The sequence below is a fragment of the Actinia tenebrosa genome, unplaced genomic scaffold (genome assembly GCF_029948245.1).
Source record: "Actinia tenebrosa isolate PJP-AT-01 unplaced genomic scaffold, QUT_ActTen_1.0 PGA_scaffold5__44_contigs__length_20552954, whole genome shotgun sequence".
Lineage (NCBI taxonomy): Eukaryota > Metazoa > Cnidaria > Anthozoa > Actiniaria > Actiniidae > Actinia > Actinia tenebrosa.
The window spans coordinates 20273606-20292680 of NW_028292582.1; the positions used below are offsets into that span (position 1 = coordinate 20273606).

Here is a 19075-nt window from a genome sequence, read left to right on the forward strand (position 1 = left end):
TATTCTGCGAAATCAGACACTTTAACGGCTTATGAAATTGCTTTTTTTTTATTGCCGCAATACAAGAACATAAAAGGTACCGACTACTGATTACGGCAGCGAAAAACCAAATTTTAGCTTGCAGCTTGTAAACCATCGAGTTCTGACGAACGGTCCTAACATTTAGGCCCCGTCCACACTATGCCGGATAAATTTGAATCCGAATTTTCACACCGAAACCGAAAAAAAAGTTTTCCGTCCACACTAATACGGCTAGCCGGCGTTTTCAAATTGTTCCACTCTGGAGACCGTATTCGAAAAAAATCGTTTTCGGTGAATCGCCCGGACTAGTGTGGACGGTGGGCCTAACCGAATAAATAAAAATTCGGATTCAAATTTATCCGGCATAGTGTGTAACATAAATACCACTAAATACTGCTAAATACTGCTAATCCTATCACAGTTAGCCCAAGCTTGGTTTCTGTGGTGTCGTGTTATAAGAAAAATGTATGGGGATTCATTAAAAATTTCAATAAAATCATTAAAACGTGAAATAAAGCCTCGAAATTTTACCCGATCATTGAGAAATAGCACTTCTTTCGCTCTGTGTGGTTATTTTTTGAATTTAGCCCGTTTTAAGGATTTTTTCGAAAGAAGTGCTATTTCTCAATGATCGGGTAAAATTTCGAGGCTTTATTTCACGTTTTAATGATTTTATTGAAATTTTTGATGATTCCCCATACATTTTCTTATAACATGACACCACAGAAACCAAGCTTGGGCTACCTGTGATCCTATTGTTTTCTATTGTTTAATTAGCATTTTACCACTAAATAGTGCAAAGTGTTGCACACTTTTAGTGTTTGTACTCTAGTGTAGACGGGGCCTTAGATAACAGTTTAGCCAGCCATGACAAATAGTCTCAATGTTTCACCTTACAAATGTTGGTCAAATGTTGGGACCATTTTGTCAGGGCCTTTATTGACGTATTTCTTGAAAGAAAAACCCTGATGTTAAACTGTTTCTTTATCAGCGTATCAGGTCAACAGGGTGATGAGTGAAGAAGAAAAGAAGTTTGAAATTTAATTAGCAATTGTGTCGTTTATTTTATTTTGATCCCAAGATTTGACATTGTATTTAAATTGCTAAAAGGCGCGATAAGTTAACCTCTAAGGTAAGTTTTATGGTAGAATTGTATCCTACAGATTATAAAACTTTAGCTTTAAGCTTCTCTCAAGTTTAGGACTAAAATTCACTATTCTTTGGATGCATGTCATATCCTTAGTTTTGGCTTCTTTTGTTAATGCCAACCAACGTGACGCGCACCAACCTAACTCTTTTGTCCTCTTATTCTATTAAAAATGCAAAGGCAGATAGACCCTGCCATTTGAGTTCTAATTCTTTGATTGAATCGATCCTTGTATCTATAGCATGGTCGAAATAAAACCTATCAATATCATCCTAAAATGATTTGCAGACTTATGGTTTATAGACTTAGAACTAAGTTTCCAATTTAGATGTCGTCTACCATTAGCTGAAACTATTGATTTAAAAGCTGCTATAAAAATCATAAGTTTATAGGCTGTTGCTGTTCTGACTATTTCTCCTGATTAAGAGAAATGCCTGTTTTTATTTTATTTTATTGAAATCCATGAAATATAAAAACCACCATGTTGGTTATTTTCCCACTGCCATCCAACATGGCGGCCAATTCTTTAGTCTTTATTCTCATAACTATGCATCTAGATCGGTAGTTAAGCGTTTTTTCTAGCGGTTTATTTCGTGGTTAAAGAAAACCATGGTCTTGGTGCGATCATAAGCGGAGATGCTGCTTTAGAAGTCTTGGGATGCTAGAGGTCGGCGCTGTTTGTTTCTTCAGGAAGACAGCAACAATCGACCAACCGTTGCCACCAAAAAAACCACAGCCGACGTGACTGCTTGTTGAATGCCAGGAATGAAATGGTTGAGATAGTAAACAAGGCAGAACTAAGGTAAGAGATGATGAACGTGTTGGCGTAGGCAACACTTTGATATTTTTCTGTAATGAAAAGATTGATTGAAATATTAGTACTATTGGCTTGAGAACGAATTTATAACAGTAGCGGACCGAAGGAATAGAATGTACTTAAGTAAAAGGATATGAATAAAAAAAGGTTGACGAAAATAGTGGTAGGAATAAAAAGAAAGAAAAAAGTTGAGGGACTCTTGGCGTAGCGAATCCTAGAGTATCATTTCTTTGACATTTGCGCATGAGAAGACATGAATATGAAATCAATACCGATACTCAAATGAAGAATTATATTCTCAAGGGAATTACATGTGGTCTGAAATGGGAAAACATTACACCCTTTTCGTAGCGAGAGGGGGACCTCATCCCCCCCCCCCCCCCAAAGGTTTTACTAAAACTGTGGGATTTGGTGGGAAACTCTAAAGATAAAATGCGATAAAGCGCGGGTAAAAGGTAAATTGCCTCCCCTAAGACCGAGACCTCGCTAACGCATCTGGTAAAGACATAAAAAGATTAAGGAGAAAAAAAGGAACGGAAAGGAAAAAGAGAAGGCGATAAATAGAAAGGCAAGGGGGAAAAAAGTAAGGGCGTGACACACGGAGCAATATTGCACGCAATCTTGCACGCAATGTTACTAAAGTAGGATCGTTTTCTTCTTCATAAACGCTGCGTGCAACAAAATGCGTTGTGGGACATTGCTCGCAACATCAATTGCCTGCCTCGCGCAATGTTGCACCGTGTGTCCATAGCTTTATAGGTAAACTGCGCCCATGTTTTTAAATTAATTTTAAGGAATTAACTTCTAACCTTTCGAGCAATGAGCGCTAGATGGAGCAAACAACAAACAACCAAAATACTCTTTCAAATATTTCTTCAAATAAGGTTTGTTGCGTTGTTGGATGCACATGGGAATATAAACTAGTGCGGTAATGACAGCGTATGCAAACATTAGACAAACTAGACGAATGGCTACTTTATCCAACCGACTTTTTCTTCTCTTCGCTTGGTCTCCTTGTAGAAGTTCCAAGTTCCTTATCTAAAAAATAGGTGAAATACTTATTAGGGTGGTTTTCGTGTGAGTGGGGATATACAATACTGACTTACAGCACGTACACGATACAACATGCCGCTTATTCAATTGGCTTCCCATTGTCTCATTTGATTGTACAACATCTTATTGGCAAACGATTTTAAACTCAAAAGAACTGGAATTTTTGTTTTTTTTCTTTTCGAAAATTTTTTTCCCCCAATGTATATCAATTACCGTCCAAATTGTTCCCTTCCCCTCCCCCACAAACAAATGGACATTTAATCTGGATTCAAAGTAACTTACGCTGTATAATTTGAAGACAACGAACAATAGACAGCTACAAGCAACAGCTTGACCTATCTCAGTGATCATGGCATTCGTGTAGTAAGTCAGATTTTCACTCTTGGGTAGACATAGGCGCATGTTTAATACTGTTCCATAACCTCCTTCTTTGAAGACTATGCCGACCAGTATCCATGGTAACAGGCAGCAGCATGCAGCACTGATAAGGTGTGGTATTCTGGTTGAGCGATTACGATGAAAGGAGTTGTTTGAGCATATCATCTAAACGATTGGGACATGAGAAATGTAAAAAAGTTACCTCATGCAGGCCCTTACCAAGGCGAAGAATATTGTAGAACCCTATTCTAAAACACCCTACATATTAGTAACAGTCCTAAAACGTTAAGTGTTCAACATGCAGTGAGAGGAAATTATTAGGGTGGCATAGGCCCACTCTAGGCCCCTTCCCCTTCTACAGGTCTCTCATCTCAATAACTGGATCAACATCTCAATAGTTTTTCCTTTGAAAAATACTAAAAATTTCTTCTCCTTCTGTCCAATTTAAATAGGCTAGCTGTTGTAGCTGCATTGTCAATATGCTGCCACCATACTGTGATGGGGTAATTTGCCTTACCATCAGTATATTATAATTTCTAGCTAAGTCATATCATTTATTGTTCTATACCAACTGTCAAAGTCCATTTTTCTCATACTCTGATTGGGGGAAAGGGTATCATGTGAACGTGAACAAGTTTTGATATTTCCTTGGCAACGCCTCTCAGTGGGCAACAAAATGTCGTTGACCGGTAAGACCAATACGGGAAGCAATTTGAAATTAATATACCGGAAATGTAAGTTTTTCTAAGTTTTTCAAAATCGAATAATCAAAAAATTAAGTAACTGCTTCTTGTTCTTTGGCAGCTTGTATATAACAAAACACTTATTGACTAGAACCTCGGGGAAAGCAGTGTGTTTTGTGGTCCTTCGACGGCGATGTTTCCCTCAGTCCCAGTCAATAAGTGTTAATTATTATTATTAACATCATTAGAATGATGATCAGTTACCTGAAGAAGACAGATACTGTAGACTATAAACCACATTGCCGTCACATTGGAAAAGTACTGAATCAGTAACCCTTGAGCCACACAGAAATTTGTTGGGCTTTTTGATGCCTCTGTGAAAAACTCATGGGAACAGAAAGATTCCTTTCTGCCCATGGCATTGCTGATGACGATGAGCAGTGCTATATTTAGATGGTATGAAAAATAGAATCACTATGAATGAAAACATTGAGTTTTTGAAACTGTTATACCATGAATGGGCAAAAGGTGTCAAACTGAAAATGAAGTAGTGAGAAAGGGGGAAAAGCATAACTAGGCATAACATTTCCTCTTTTGCACAAAGTTAAGAAAGTGTTTGAGTTAAATATGTTTAGACGAAGCTCTCAAATACAATTTCTGTCAATTTGAGATGAATTCTCTTCAACATTGTTATGCCTCTTATGGGTTTCCTGTGTGAAATACATCAGGGCAGAGGTTGTTTTGAGGTCTGATAAAGTTTATTGAAGGCTTTTAGCCACAAGGTTATTGCATGCTTTCCCTGAGCTCAATCATGTGCTTCTAATTGAGCTTCAGGTCACGGGGAAAAACAGTATTTTTCATATTAATCTACTGCCCATCATATGCAACTCACAAATACAAGAGGAAGTCCCTTGGATGTAGAGTGGAATAATATGAGGAAAGACACGCCTGGAAAAAAAAAATAAATATTGATTGATAAAACTATAACTTTATAACTATGACTTTAAATTGCAAGTGAATAGATCTTTTTGACTTGGGTGTAATGTTTTCCCATTTCAGACCACATGTAATTCCCTTGTGAATATATTATTCTTCATTTGAGTATCTATATTGATTTAATATTCATGTCTTCTCATGCACAAATGTCAACTCTAGGATTCAAATAATATGGTATAACTTGGGGTCTTTTGCTGCATCTATGATTTGAATTATGTAAACTGGTACCCAAAGAAACCCAAATTATGTAAACTGGTACCCAAAGAAACCCAAATTATGTAAACTGGTACCCAAAGAAACCCAAATTATGTAAACTGGCACCCAAAGAAACCCAAATTATGTAAACTGGTACCCAAAGAAACCCAAATTATGTAAACTGGTACCCAAAGAAACCCAAATTATGTCTGCTACCCAAAGAAACCCAAGTTATGTAAACTGGTACCCAAAGAAACCCAAATTATGTCTGCTACCCAAAGAAACCCAAGTTATGCAAACTGGTACCCAAAGAAACCCAAATTATGTAAACTGGTACCCAAAGAAACCCAAATTATGTCTGCTACCCAAAGAAACCCAAGTTATGTAAACTGGTACCCAAAGAAACCCAAATTATGTCTGCTACCCAAAGAAACCCAAGTTATGCAAACTGGTACCCAAAGAAACCCAAATTATGTAAACTGGTACCCAAAGAAACCCAAATTATGTAAACTGGTACCCAAAGAAACCCAAATTTTGAAGATTTCAGTGCTCTGAAGCAGTCTTGCTCTTTGAGTTTCAGTGATTAAAATTAGGCCAATAATTATTGATGACGATGACGATGATGATGATAATGGGAATTAACAGGGGATTGGAAATTTGAAGTTTAAATAATTATTTGCAGAGGTGGGAAAACCAGAGAGTCTTTAGAAAAACATTCAACTCTACACACATAAGACACTGAGTCTAGTGACAGAGGTCACTGGTGAGATGGCAGTTTGTAAAAAATATCTCGATCTTTTTAATTGTGTGTAGGCAAACAAGTCTCGATGAGTCAATTTCGGAAGCCAAAATCCGAGTTTGGCTAATATTCTTTAGTTTAATAACTGATATCCTTACAAGTTGTGTAACTGATATTCATGAGTTCTGTATCATCTCATGAATATCAGTTAAAGAACACAAGAATATCTGTTACAGAACTCATAAATATCAGTTACAGAACTCATGAATATTAAAAGATTTGAATCAGCCAATCAGCGTACTGTAATCAGCATGGAAATATTACATTAGCCCCGCACTCCCCTTGTCCCCAACTTTTAGGCCCCGTCCACACGTATCCGGAAATGTTTGTATCGGCAAATTATTTTTTGTGGATACAAAAATGTTTGCATCCACATGCAGCGTATTCGGATCGTTTTCACCGTCCACAAGTATCCGTTTTTGTAAAATTTGTGGATACGGACACAAAAATTTGCAAACGCAACCCGTATCCAAAAAAAAAAATTTGCGGATACAAACATTTCCGGATATGTGTGGATGGGGCCTTAGATTGTTGACCTTGTATTGGGATACACACTCAGATGACATCACATGATCATTTCAACTTTTTTGATTGGTAGTTTTCCTCATGAATTATTAATGCCTTTTAGAAGTAATATATACAGTATGAGTGGCCGTGTTGTATCAGATACACAAACTGGAGGCGTAGCTAAGAGTTTGTATATCGGATACAACACGGACACAATACTATAGATTGCTTGTCAAACGTCTAGGTTAGTTCCTTTGTGTTTCACTAAAATTTTCAAAATTGAAGTGAATCTGGCCAAGGAAATACAACTTAAAGTTTATGCAAATGAACACAATTTTGTATCAGATTTACAACACTCTTCACGGTCGTGATTTCTGTTGTGTTTTCCTCATCAATTATTAATGAGTCTGACAAGTCTAAGTACACCACCCATGTTTCCTGATTTATTTACTTACAATCGTTTAATAGATATCCATGTTAGAAGGATGAACAAAAATCCAAGCAGGCTTATCGTCAATGAGATGTTATCAACTATAGTTTGTGCAGTATCTTGACTTTTGGTAAAAGACACCCATTCACAAGGCAAGGCACACCTATTATTTGCATGATTCATTTTCAGTGGCTTGTTGCAAGGGTATTGTGGTAAGTGAGTCTGGTTACTAAAACAAAGGAAGAAAAATCAAATATGATAAGACTTAAAATATATGTAATTAAAAAACTAAATTGAAATATTCAAACATTTTTTGAACCCATGGATCAATACTGAAGAAAAAAAAGTAGCTATATAATAAAACAAATAAACAATTTTGACCGTGCTTCATTCAGTAATAAAGCACTTAGGAAGTGCCGTAGGCACTCAAGAAGTGTGAGAAGCACTCGGCCTACAGCTCGTTTTTCTCCTCACACTTCTTTCATCTTTTACGCCACTTCCTGCATGCATGCTTTATTACTGAACGAAAATGATAATGACCTTACATGATAAAGATGATTAATGCTTGAGAATAATACTAAAAATAATAGCTAATACTACGTAGATACTAAAATTCATACCCATCCCAACTACTGTAGATTACAGGCAGTACCAGGAGGCCAAGAAATGTTTTGCAATCAAACAAAACAGCGGTTATTACTACATAGCGTTATATGTAATATTTCAGTGCCCCCCCCAAAGATTTTCAGCTTCTGCCTCCCCTGACGTGACGTCACAGCAGCCATGTAATACATTTTCTATCCTCTGGGAACTGAACTCCATTTTTATGAAAAATCTTTGCAGAAAGTTTGCATCGTTCTCAACACCAATGCTCTATACGCAGCAGACCTGTGACCTGTGAGGGATGTAGGGCCTTAGTCCCCAAAATAAGAATGTGGGGGTGTCATCAGTTCAACTACTTTTAGGATACAGTAAATAATAGATGGAGCCCTTTGGAGTCTCTAAACTAAAAATCAGAGAGAAAGAAGAAGCCGAAACAGTCAATATTACAAGAAGCGGGTAGACGTGTGCAACCAAGAAAATTCTTTTGGGATTTAGAATGAATATATGTAAATCCTTTTTTCAGGGGTGGGTCATCTGCAATTTTGCTTCGAAACTGGGGTTGGGTCATCACATTTTCAGCATCATTTTATAATGGGCCAAGATAAAAAAACACTTATTCTATTCTGATTTTGACCCCCCCCCCCCTCATACTTTATGATCAGTCCCTTAGTACTGCCTTTTTTTTTTTCTTTTTTTCCCCATAATTATTCATAATTAGCAGACCAAAGATAAACAAAGGTCTGTTTATTAAATTAGAATGAAATGTGTGGGGGAGTGGAGCTATAGGTGTAAAGGACAACTCCTCAATTCATTCTTTCTTTTATTAATTAGCTTATTTACATTCATAATATCATATTTTTATGGTTTAATCCTAGTTACGATACCTAGTTACGTTATTGTTTTTCTTTGTTTATTCCCGCTTTTGCTAGCGTTGTAAAATGATCCTTCAGCGTCACCACGCGCATATAAAAGGCCATAAGCGTCCCTATTAGCCAGTTTTTTCCAAATAGTTACTCGTAAATATTGATTGTGTATCCAAACTCCTTTCGAATACGTTCCTTTGGTAAATCCTTGGTTTTTAGAGGCAAGCGGGATCGATATGTAAGTACTCCTTTATTTCTTATTTAGATATTTTGTTCGGAAAACTCAAAACGCCCACGCTATCAAAATGAGTTTTATACTGCTTTATGCCATGATTATACTTATTATATTATCTTTCTTGCGAGTAATATTCATTTATTATGTTGTTGTTAAATGTATTCATAAAATGCCAGTTTTCTCATTCAAATCATGTTGGTAATTAGTTTTTGATGTGAGCTGTTACAATGTTGTATTGCAGTTTACGTATTGGTATCAATAAATTTGCGTTTACTCAGTGATCGTCCTGGTAGCGTGAATATTTGGTATCGCTTACAATAGGAATTCGGTATTTTATTTGATGGCCAAAAATTAAGCACTTACAAAAATCATATTTCTCACTCAGCTTACTTAATTATAAAATTCAATTACAAAATTAATATAAAATATTTAGGGTTTCTGGAAATACCTTATATTTGGTTTATCTTCTTCTTTATAAGTGATTAAGAAGAACACGGCCTGTAATAACGAGACGCCCCAAACGACAAGTAGAAAGAACACGAATACGATCCAAAGCAGAGCTGGATGTCGGAGCTTATCGATCAGTACCACGCTGTTGTTAGGATCTTTTTCTGTGGAAGTTTCATCGTCTGAGGTTGCTGAACGCAACATGCTTCCGGAATTAACGCTCATCTCTGTTTGAAAGGAAAGAAATACTATTTTCCTGAAGTTTAAGTGATTTCATAAGTCCATTCGGAAGACACAAGATCGTATGGTATACATTGAAATACTGATGGAGGAATGGCCTGAGGAATGGCTACCTTGTAGCGTATTAGAATTGAAAACTTCACGTTAAATGATATGGTATTTGAGCTATTCGATTTTCAATTCTACGAAATCTGATGTGATCTTAGTACTTGCAAGGGCACATTAATTTAGCACAATAAATTATTCACCGATATATAACTTAAATATGCTTAGGCATTTCATTGAAAAACAATTAAACAAGCTAAAACAAATGAATAACACTTCAATTATCGCGTGCGAATTTTTCAAAAATTAGTCACGCAAAGTCAAATAAAGAATAAGAGAAATAATAAGAGATTAATCAATTATTACCAAATGGTGATCTTGTGAAGATACAGCAGCTTATATTAGTTATGGTTTGATAGTCCCCTTCACAGCGATCGATCCGTGGCAAAATTGGAGGTTGTCCACAGGTAACCCAATCATATTTCTATACGCGACACTATTCAGTTATTTACATATTTGTATTTTCTAATCTACGAAAAACATCTTGTATTCTTGTTTCATGATTATTATTTGTATATTTTTATGTAATAATCGTAATATTTGATATTTAAAATAAAAACATTGTGGGGGAGTCATTAATGACAAGGCGTTCCTGATCAGCATTTTAGAAACCGAGTGTAGATTGGAACCTATACAATAATGGCGGGAAAAATTTCAATGTTGACATCCATTCTTCAAAGCTTGTCTGTTTTGCTCTTGGTTTTGCTCTGAATATTAGCCAAAAAGAAAGATTTTGGACCCAGTTATTGGAAAGAATCATTCCTTTAACACCAGTGGATCAGAATGGTACAAGAATTCAACGTTTTGAAGTGTTTTTCGTGTAAAAGATTTCAAGTTCATCAAGTGAGTTTATCTTTACTTTGAAGCTGATAAAGAAATTAAGCTTTGATTGTAGTAAGAAACTGGCCTATTTTTTTATTAAATTGAACTCAAACAAATCTAAATCTGCACATTTCTGCAGTTTTAAATGCAAAGTTCAAGGTGGAAACTAATTCTGATTACAAAACGAGGGGGCACAGAGAACTTTAGTATTGGCAAGCTGACCATTAGGTCCCAAGTTTGAAAATTCTAGTTCAACCCTCAGGTTCTTCCAAGAATTATATCTGTACAACAAGAAAGCTTTGCTAATATTGATAAATTCATCTTGGTAAACTTAAGTATCATTTAATACTGAAGAAAGGAAGAAAACAAACAAAAATTTATCTATTCTAGATCTGTCACTGTAGAGGGTAGAGTGGGGTGAAGAATGTCAAAGGCTCAAGAATTAATTTTCTTAGACTTGATATAATGTACATGTGTTTTCCTTTCGGAGGGGGGGGGGGGGGGGGGGAAGGGGTAGGTTTTCAGTTATCATAATAGTCAAGCACCTGATGGGTAATCTTCCCAGTTACTGTAACTGATCCTCTTTTTAGGAAGCGAAAGTTTTTGGGTGCACATGACATCATAGCTGCCATGTTGGTAGACTTTGACAAAAGATTTTTTCTTGCTGTTTTTCGTTATGTCAATCAACATGTTGGCCAGTACATCTCTCATAGGAAGGGATGCATGCCACCAATGGAGAGGGAGAGACATTTTGCGAGTATCCACTAAACTTTATTCAATTTTTTCAACTCCCCCCCCCCCCCTCCATACCTAGTTTAGCCATAAGCCCCCACTACACTTTTAAGTGTTGCTTTAGCATGCCACCAAAACACTCTAGACTTTATATAGTTTGCTCTTTATATTACATATAACTATTGTTTGACCTTGTTTCAGGTGAAAAAGGCCAATAAATGGATATGTAAAGTATGTGGAGAAAAGCAGTCAATATCAAGGATTTATGGCCAAGGAAGTGCTCCTGATTGTAGGAAGCATGTACAGAAGCTAAACAAAATACAAGGAGAGCGAGAACAGTTGATAGCAGAAAAAGTCATAGATGCCAATGTTGAAGAGTTTGATTGTTGTGACGATGAAGAGACAGACACTGAAAAATTGGAACAAGAAAACTTCAGCAACAAAAGAGATCAAGCTGGAAGTAGATGGCAGAAGTTTATAGAAACTGAAATAAAAAGTGAGTTACTGTAATATGTATGACTACATATTTTTATTGCTGGAATACAGATTATAACCATGATTACATTGATAATGTTTGTGATGGTGACATTGTTGAAACAACCAGAAAATTAGGAAATTCATAATTACGTCATTTCTTCCATCCTTTTATCCATCCTTCCTCCCTCATTGCTTTTATACTTTTGTCATTCTCTCCCTCCCTTCATCCCTCCCTCCTTTCCACCCCCTTCATTCCTTTTTACTTTCTTTCCTCCTTTTTTCCTTCCTTCCTTCCTTCCTTCCTTCCTTCCTTCCTTCCTTCCTTCCTTCCTTCCTTTCTTCCTTTCTTTCTTCTGTCCTCCCTTCCATCCCTGTTTCTTTCATGCATTCATGCACACAACTAAGTTTCATTCCAGATGCTGTTTCAGTAAACAAGCTTCTTATTTTTCAATCACTTGCTTACCTATGGTTATATAAGCACACATCACTTTGAAGATGATGATGATTAGGAAATGATATCAAAGCCAAAATAATGCATGTGCTATTAACAGTTAATCTTTATGCCTTTAAGTATTTTGTTTTCTATCTCTTTAAGATGAAGAAAACTTGGAAGAAGAATTTTGGAATGGAATACCTGTTACAATGAACAAAAAGGCATTTGATGATGGAACAAAACAAAGTAAGCAACCGAAAAAGAAAATTACCCAAAGCAATGAGGAATTACTGCCTCAGAAGAAGAGAGTAAGGACTCAAGATTTTGAAAATGATGAAGATGAATTCCAACATAGAAAATACTTGCCAAAAAGAGACTCACAGAAAGTGAAAGAGATGAAAGAAAAATCGAAATCAAAGTGGGAAATATTCAATTCATCCCCAGAAGAAATTCCATGTGATGAAAAAATTGTGCCATTTGATGAGCATGCTGGAATATCAACCTTAAAGTCAAAGAGATTTGATGTGGTCAATTTGAATGATTCTTCTGCAAAAAATGCCCCATGTAATAGTCAGAATGTAATGTCTTCAAAGAGCATTAATTCTCAAGTGAATAGCAAAGGAAACTTATGCACAAATAACACTAAAGCTTCTCAATCCAAGTGGGCAAAATTTCTTGGTTCTTCTGAGTGCACACAAATAGAAGATGAATTTGAAGGAGAACATGTTGAATCATATTCCAAATTTGGTGCTTCTGAAAACAGTATACAAAATATACAGCTCCTAACAAAATCAGTGCCAACCTGTAATCAAACTATGGATTCTAAGACTCTTGAATCAATATGCAATATCAGTAATGCTCAATGTGTGGAATCTAATGAAGTCAGAAATAGCAGTGGCATTCAAATTCCTTCCTTTCTCATGAATGCAAAAGCAACCAGATCAGAGCAAAAGGCAGGTGAGTCGACAGACTCTTGCCGATCAAATCAGAAGCAAAATCCTGTCACTTCAAAGGATTTATTTACAATTGACGATGATGAACTTGGTGATGAATGGTGGAATGTATAAATATTAAATAAAAATATATATATTCCAATAATTTCAAGACAAGGAGGAGGACATTGGGCAACTATATATTTTTTAGGAAAGCAATTGCCTGCCCAAAATTTTACCTACCAAGTCTGAAAATAATGGCCGTTCGTTGGACAATGTTGGGATAGAATAGACCCCTTGCATGTGACGTCAAAGCAGCTCAATGTTGAGGATAAAACAAAAGAATTTCAATCTCCTGGGTTAGAAACCTATTTTTAAGTCCTCCACTTTGAGCTACATTCCGACATGCTGTAAGGGGTAAATTGGAACTTGTCCAGTCAAATCTTTGCCTTTCTGGTCATTTTGACCAGTACCATTGAGCCAGAAACAAAATATACTGAGCTGAAACTAATTTGGCCTGTAATCATGACTGGTGACTGACTGACTAATGCCATTTCTCCTTTTTTGCTTTTTATGAGCTAAAACTCCACCACCCTACTAATATCGAGGTGCTTTCTTTATTCCTGATGTTCATTTTAATGACGGGATGGGATGGGATGTGGTAAATGTGAATACCTTAATGACCGAGCTCCATCCCATATCTTTATTTCACTCTGAAAAAAAACCTTTAATTGGAATCCAGATTGAAGCCTTTTCCTTGTGACGCATGGGTGAAACAGTGCAACCTTCTCAAAATTATCTTGGATAGGAGGCTTACATGAAATAAAAAAGAAATCAACTTTTCTCAATGGAAACAAATAGAAATCGCATGCCTGTGGTTTGTGCACAGGGAGCCCAATTTAGATTAAAGTGAATGGTAAAAATAAAATCGGAAAAATTAAATAATTAATGATTTTTTAAATTCGAGATCAAGATAATGTCATCTGTAATGCGAAAGAGTAAAAAAATCAATAAAAAATGCACTAGAACATTTTTTTCGCACGCGCCTTTGTTTTCCTACATAATTTCCCTATGGTATGCGATGTTGATCTTATGTATACTCTGACAAGCTGTCAGAGGTCGTCATGCTTCACATTTTTGTCTATCGGGATTCGATTATTTACCCCGGGGGGGTACTCCCCTATATTTGCTATACAGGTATGGTTTTTCGGCTTTTGGGTCTGGGGTAGGGTATCATTTTTGGACATTTTGTCGGGGATAAGGTAACCTTTTTGTCTGGGATAGGGTTAACGATTTGGTTGTTTTTGTCTGGCAAATAGGCTACGCTTTCTGACGACACAAAAACAATAAAAACGTTAATAAGTATTGATTGCAATCTATTGAATAGCCGTCTTTTCCCTCTATTAGTCTGGGATCAGGGTGTACAATTCTTAGTTTTAGTCTGGGGTAGGGTATGTAAAATCAAAATTTTAGGTCTGGGATAGGGTCAGGGTTTTGAGGTCCTGGCGGCACAACCCTACCCAAGTTGGGTTGGGGGGGGGGGTGGGGGGTAGTACTCCCCCCGGGATTATATAGCGTTTCAAAAGTTTTAAAATTAAAAGTAAAATTTAGAAATATAGGGTTTGGTTTTTTAGACAGACAACAGGAACAGAAGGATCGAAATCCAACCAACCAGAACTAAGGATACAGATTGAGTCTTTTGTCAAGACTTATAAGAAGTTTTATTATCATGCATGTAATAAACGGTATATATTCCTTTGATAATAATGCATCAGAAATATCCTTGAAAAATATGATAAATTTGATAATAATGCATCAGAAATATCCTTGAAAAATATGATGTTACATAAAAAAATGTAGCCTGCGTCACATCCGGAATTTCTTATATGTATCGTTAGTGAAATGTTACTTGGCAGCCAAAACAAACAAAAACTGAAGCCAGCTATCAGTTCCCTAAAGCAAAGAAAAGCCTACCAAATTGCAGCTTGAAGTTGAAAGCTAGCGCACAGACGAAAGTACATACCTTCTCATATTCATCAATAATTCATGAGGAAACCAGCCAATCAATGGGCTATTTTTGGGTCACATGATGTTACTTGAAACCTGGTAAAGTCATGTGAAAGGAGTGAATCCAGACTGTAGTAACTGGAACAAAATTAATTCAGTCCTAGGACTGAATTAATTCTGTTCCAGTTACACCAAGTCGAATAATAATGAGCATGAGAAGTCATTTCAAAGCCTCCAATATCGGACTGGACGGGATTTCAAGCCCACGCAATTAGTTCCAGTCCGAGGCTTCGCCTTGGACTGGAACTAATTGCTTGGACTAATTGCTTGTACTTGAAATCCGTCCAATCCTTATTGTCGGCTTTGAACTAATACTTCATATTTATCCCATAAGTTTGGGTTGCCTGTTTTCCTCATTGTAAGAGAGAGGTCTGGTACGGAATTCATCCGGGTCCTTCAGTGCACGTTAGCAAGAATCCAACATGGCGGCGTTGGGAGTTTGCCGGTATCTGCAAAGAACTCCAATTTTGGTAGGTATTTTTGCACGAAAGGCTTTATTTCCTTGCGTAGCATTATAAAGGGATATCTGTAAATTCTTCCCAACCAGTTTTTGAGACCATGTTTTCCTCCCTTTTTAAAGAGTCAGGTTCGAAAGTTTGGGGTCACCTCAGTAGCAAGAGCCCAAGAACTGGTTAAGGTTTGTGCTTTTACGTCTTGCAACTTAGAAATAAAAATGACCCTTTTTCTTGTAAAATTGACTTTTTGTTTTATTTGTTTCTGTCTTTAGCCTCCAATCCATTTGTTTGGTATTGATGGACGTTATGCTCATGCAGTATACTCGGCTGCGGCCAAACAAAAACACCTAGACAAGGTTGAAGAAGAGCTCAACAACGTAGATGTGAGTCTTCCCCTCTATTTTTCTACCTTGTCACAAAAGCATGCATATCTATAGATAAAGTCCCTAATGGAAATCTAATGCTTGTTTTCAACCGAAGAAACCTGTAAATAAAAAGGCTTGGTGTTTGCACCAATATTTATTAATATTTATAGACCTAATGATACACTGATGATGAAGATTGGGATTTTTTGAATGGTATTGGAAATCAGTATCTTTTGATAAGAGAAATCCATTGATCATCAGAGTTAAAAATGATAGCGGTCAGTATGATTCAGAATGGCTAAAAGTATTGCATAATTTCATTTTTTTCAGAAAATGATCAAAGGAAGTGAAAAGTTGTCTGAGTTTTTAATGAATCCCACAACCAATAAAAGACAAAAACAAGGTATATCAATTTCCACCAATTTCATTGCTCTGAGTCCTTACCAGACACAAGTCTAGACTTTTAAGCTGGCAAAAGTCTTTCGTCAATCCTAAACATCAAATATGCTGAACATGGCTTCTTTAATGTCTGAAAACCAAGTGCAAAGTATGAAATGCCAGATGGGCAAGATCTAATGAAATCTGTTATTAGTTGCAACTGTCAAGTGTCCAAATAAATAATACTTTATTCAGAGTTTCAAATATGAAAAACAATACATAGAAGCTTGAAAAGGAAGAACATGATGTTAACCTATTATTAACCCTAATGTGTAGTTGGTGCTGCCGATGAGGATTTTGGTTAACTCTTTGAAACTCAATTTCAGCTGCACTGGAAGAGTTGTTAAAGGCACAGAAGATGTCTGATCTTACTATTAATCTTTTAAGTAAGTATTTACATTTTTTACTGGTGTGGTATCCTAAAAGTCATGCATTCTGATTGGCTTTTTGAATGCGCGATATTTTTCCAGTATCTGCCCATGTGTCATTATCCTGAGGTCGCCCGCAGGAGTGTGTGGGGTAAATGATTGCTAAACAAGTCAAAAAGTAAAGAGAAAAAATAAATAAAATATTAAGTGTCCTAAGATCTGGATAGGGACCTCCTGGCCAGTAAATAAAGTATATGATATCAATTATACAAGACATGCTCATAGGTAGACTTCAGACTATAAATAAATGTTCACCCTTGATTGGAAAGCCAAGAATGGAATATTAAGAAAACACTGCATAGTCTAACTTTAACGAGATTAGTTTATGCTGAATTAAGTTGCCCTGGTTATTAAATGTCCTCCTAAAAAAGGAGGATTTGATTGGTGAAAAAAATATTCTCAAAATAATTATCATGTAATTATTATTTAACAATAATTCGCCAAAGGTGAAGTGATTATCAGGGAATATTCACCGAGACGCAAGTCTTCGAGCAGCGAGGTAAATATTCCTCTATAATCATGGAGCCTGAGGCAAATAATTGTTTTAGTATAAATACACAGGTGATTCTTTCAAAAAAAGAAGATAAAAGGAATTTTTTCCTGGTAACAGCAACTAAGCGGCTGGCCAACACTTTGGATTATCGCTGGAGGTGATTATCATGTGATAGTGCGAGTTTCTTGACCAATCAGAGCGCGAGATGTTCTATAATCACCTGCGTATTTTTACTAAAAGTGGTTAAAACGTCAAAAGTTGATGTAGCGTAAAATTAAGATCTAAATAAGAGGTTAAATCCAAAGTAAACAAGCTTTATTTTTACTGATAGTGATTTTCTTTTTACAGCAACCATGGCTGAAAACAATAGGTTGAAACTTATTTCTAGTGTGGCCAATTCTTATGGCAAACTAATGAGTGCAACAAGAGGAGAGGTCTTGTGTACTGTTACCACTGCTAAGGTTTGAAAAATTTGTTGTTTTACATACTGTAGATTAGACCGGGTTATTGACATAAGCTCTTTTTTGATACCAATGCCTTATTATTCACAGGAACTAGATAATGCCAACTCGAAAGAGCTACAGGCCGCATTGAAGATGTTCTTAAAGAAGGGTGAAACTCTTAAACTTGAGACTTTGGTAAATAATATGATAGTTAGATTAAATAATATTTCTATTGCATGATATAAGTGTTTGGTATGAAGCTGATTTCAAGGGGGGTGACTGTTACCTAGAAAGGCATCACATAGCATCCTTTTTAGGTTTTACCTTATATTATAAGCTATTTACTTTCTTGACAAAATTAAAATAATTAAAATTTCAATGCAAAATGAAAGCATGCACTTAAATTGGTTGTTTACACCAGCTGATATGAGAGAATAATTTAGCCAATCGGAATCTAGGAAATTTGCAAAACTGAGGTGTCACTTTTCCTCTTGAAATTATGGATTTCTAGGCCACAAAATGAAAATGAAATAATGTTGCTTAGGGAGTAGGATAAGTGCGAAAATATTTTCAAGAGAGTTAGCTAAGATTTCTGCTAAATTTGAAAAGAAAGATGGTGTCCCCTGAGAAAGCCCCATAAATGAGCGCCCTTCCTACCAGGTTAACAGGTTTCCATGTAGCCATGATGAACGGGGTCTGCAGAGCATATAGTTGATTTTTCTTTTCTGCTCAACAGGTTGATCCCTCCCTCATTGGCGGCATGGTGGTTAGTTTTGGTGACAAACACATTGACATGTCCATTGCCAAGAAAGTCAAGGACATCACCAACGTCATGAAGGAAAGTTTGTAAAACATTTCATTTTGTTGATGACCTTGTTTTGTGTGTTGTGAATTCTTGATTGGACAATTGTAAAATAAAAGTCTTTTAAATTCACTCCACTTTCTCATTTCATCTATGATTTGGTGGTTCATAAGGTTCACTCCACACAGTCTATGTGTATTATTAAAACAGACATTATAAAATAGTGAGAGCATACAGCATGCGCACACGCTTTCTGTTGTGTCATTCCTATCTAAAATAACGGTTATTGTAATTTGTATTTTTTTTAATGATAAAAAACTTGCTTGCTGTGCTGTGTGCAGTTATGAAGCACTTGGGGATTGGCAGATCACTCGAGAAGTGTTAAGAAGCACTCCGCTACGTGTCATATTTCTCCTAACTTTTCTCTTGTGTTCTGCCAACCCTCACGTTCTTTATAACTGCACAGAGCACACTCGCACGTTTTCTATTTCTTCAAAACTCTGTACAAGGATTTTTATGGGGGAAGAGAACTGGAGAAAAACAGGAGGAGGGGTTGGGGGTAGGGGATTTGGGGGGGGGGGGGGTTGGGAAGGAAGAGATAAACTCCAGTTGTAAGTCATAAAAAACTAAATGTATGTTATGCTTCTTTGAGTCAATAATAATTTTTGT

General features: G+C 36.3%; 3 protein-coding genes across 3 annotated transcripts; 2 read left to right on the top strand and 1 right to left on the bottom strand.

Moving 5' to 3' along the window:
* Window positions 1–1060: 1060 nt before the first annotated feature.
* On the bottom strand, window positions 1061–9916 carry LOC116305309 (uncharacterized). Its single transcript, XM_031715192.1, has 8 exons — window positions 9826–9916; window positions 9176–9401; window positions 7052–7255; window positions 4992–5047; window positions 4364–4542; window positions 3321–3581; window positions 2795–3023; window positions 1061–2017 (listed from the first exon to the last, which is right to left on the bottom strand). Exons 2-8 carry the CDS (start codon window positions 9397–9399, stop codon window positions 1830–1832), a joined length of 1341 nt encoding a protein of 446 aa, XP_031571052.1. The 5' UTR covers window positions 9400–9401; window positions 9826–9916; the 3' UTR covers window positions 1061–1829.
* On the top strand, window positions 9908–13945 carry LOC116305310 (uncharacterized). Its single transcript, XM_031715193.2, has 3 exons — window positions 9908–10362; window positions 11275–11569; window positions 12146–13945. The coding sequence occupies exons 1-3, from the start codon at window positions 10303–10305 to the stop codon at window positions 13048–13050; spliced, it is 1260 nt and encodes a 419-aa protein (XP_031571053.1). The 5' UTR covers window positions 9908–10302; the 3' UTR covers window positions 13051–13945.
* Window positions 13946–15382: 1437 nt separating this feature from the next.
* LOC116305289 (ATP synthase subunit O, mitochondrial) lies at window positions 15383–18538 on the top strand. The gene is made up of 8 exons (XM_031715169.2): window positions 15383–15452; window positions 15563–15619; window positions 15710–15820; window positions 16133–16205; window positions 16567–16626; window positions 17510–17622; window positions 17713–17799; window positions 18341–18538. The coding sequence occupies exons 1-8, from the start codon at window positions 15405–15407 to the stop codon at window positions 18452–18454; spliced, it is 663 nt and encodes a 220-aa protein (XP_031571029.1). The 5' UTR covers window positions 15383–15404; the 3' UTR covers window positions 18455–18538.
* The last annotated feature ends 537 nt before the right edge of the window (window positions 18539–19075 follow it).

Excerpts from the sequence above, each read along its gene's own strand:
- LOC116305309 (XM_031715192.1), bottom strand. The coding sequence starts at position 9,399 with ATGAGCGTTAATTCCGGAAGCATGTTGCGTTCAGCAACCTCAGACGAT. Across the intron at positions 7,256-9,175 it reads GAAGATAAACCAAATATAAG|TAACCAGACTCACTTACCAC; the intron begins GTATTTCCAGAA and ends CCTTTGTTTTAG. Across the intron at positions 5,048-7,051 it reads TGGATATCTATTAAACGATT|GCGTGTCTTTCCTCATATTA; the intron begins GTAAGTAAATAA and ends TTTTTTTTCCAG.
- LOC116305310 (XM_031715193.2), top strand. The coding sequence starts at position 10,303 with ATGGTACAAGAATTCAACGTTTTGAAGTGTTTTTCGTGTAAAAGATTT. Across the intron at positions 10,363-11,274 it reads AAAGATTTCAAGTTCATCAA|GTGAAAAAGGCCAATAAATG; the intron begins GTGAGTTTATCT and ends ACCTTGTTTCAG. Across the intron at positions 11,570-12,145 it reads TATAGAAACTGAAATAAAAA|ATGAAGAAAACTTGGAAGAA; the intron begins GTGAGTTACTGT and ends TATCTCTTTAAG.
- LOC116305289 (XM_031715169.2), top strand. The coding sequence starts at position 15,405 with ATGGCGGCGTTGGGAGTTTGCCGGTATCTGCAAAGAACTCCAATTTTG. Across the intron at positions 17,623-17,712 it reads GTACTGTTACCACTGCTAAG|GAACTAGATAATGCCAACTC; the intron begins GTTTGAAAAATT and ends TATTATTCACAG. Across the intron at positions 17,800-18,340 it reads CTCTTAAACTTGAGACTTTG|GTTGATCCCTCCCTCATTGG; the intron begins GTAAATAATATG and ends TCTGCTCAACAG.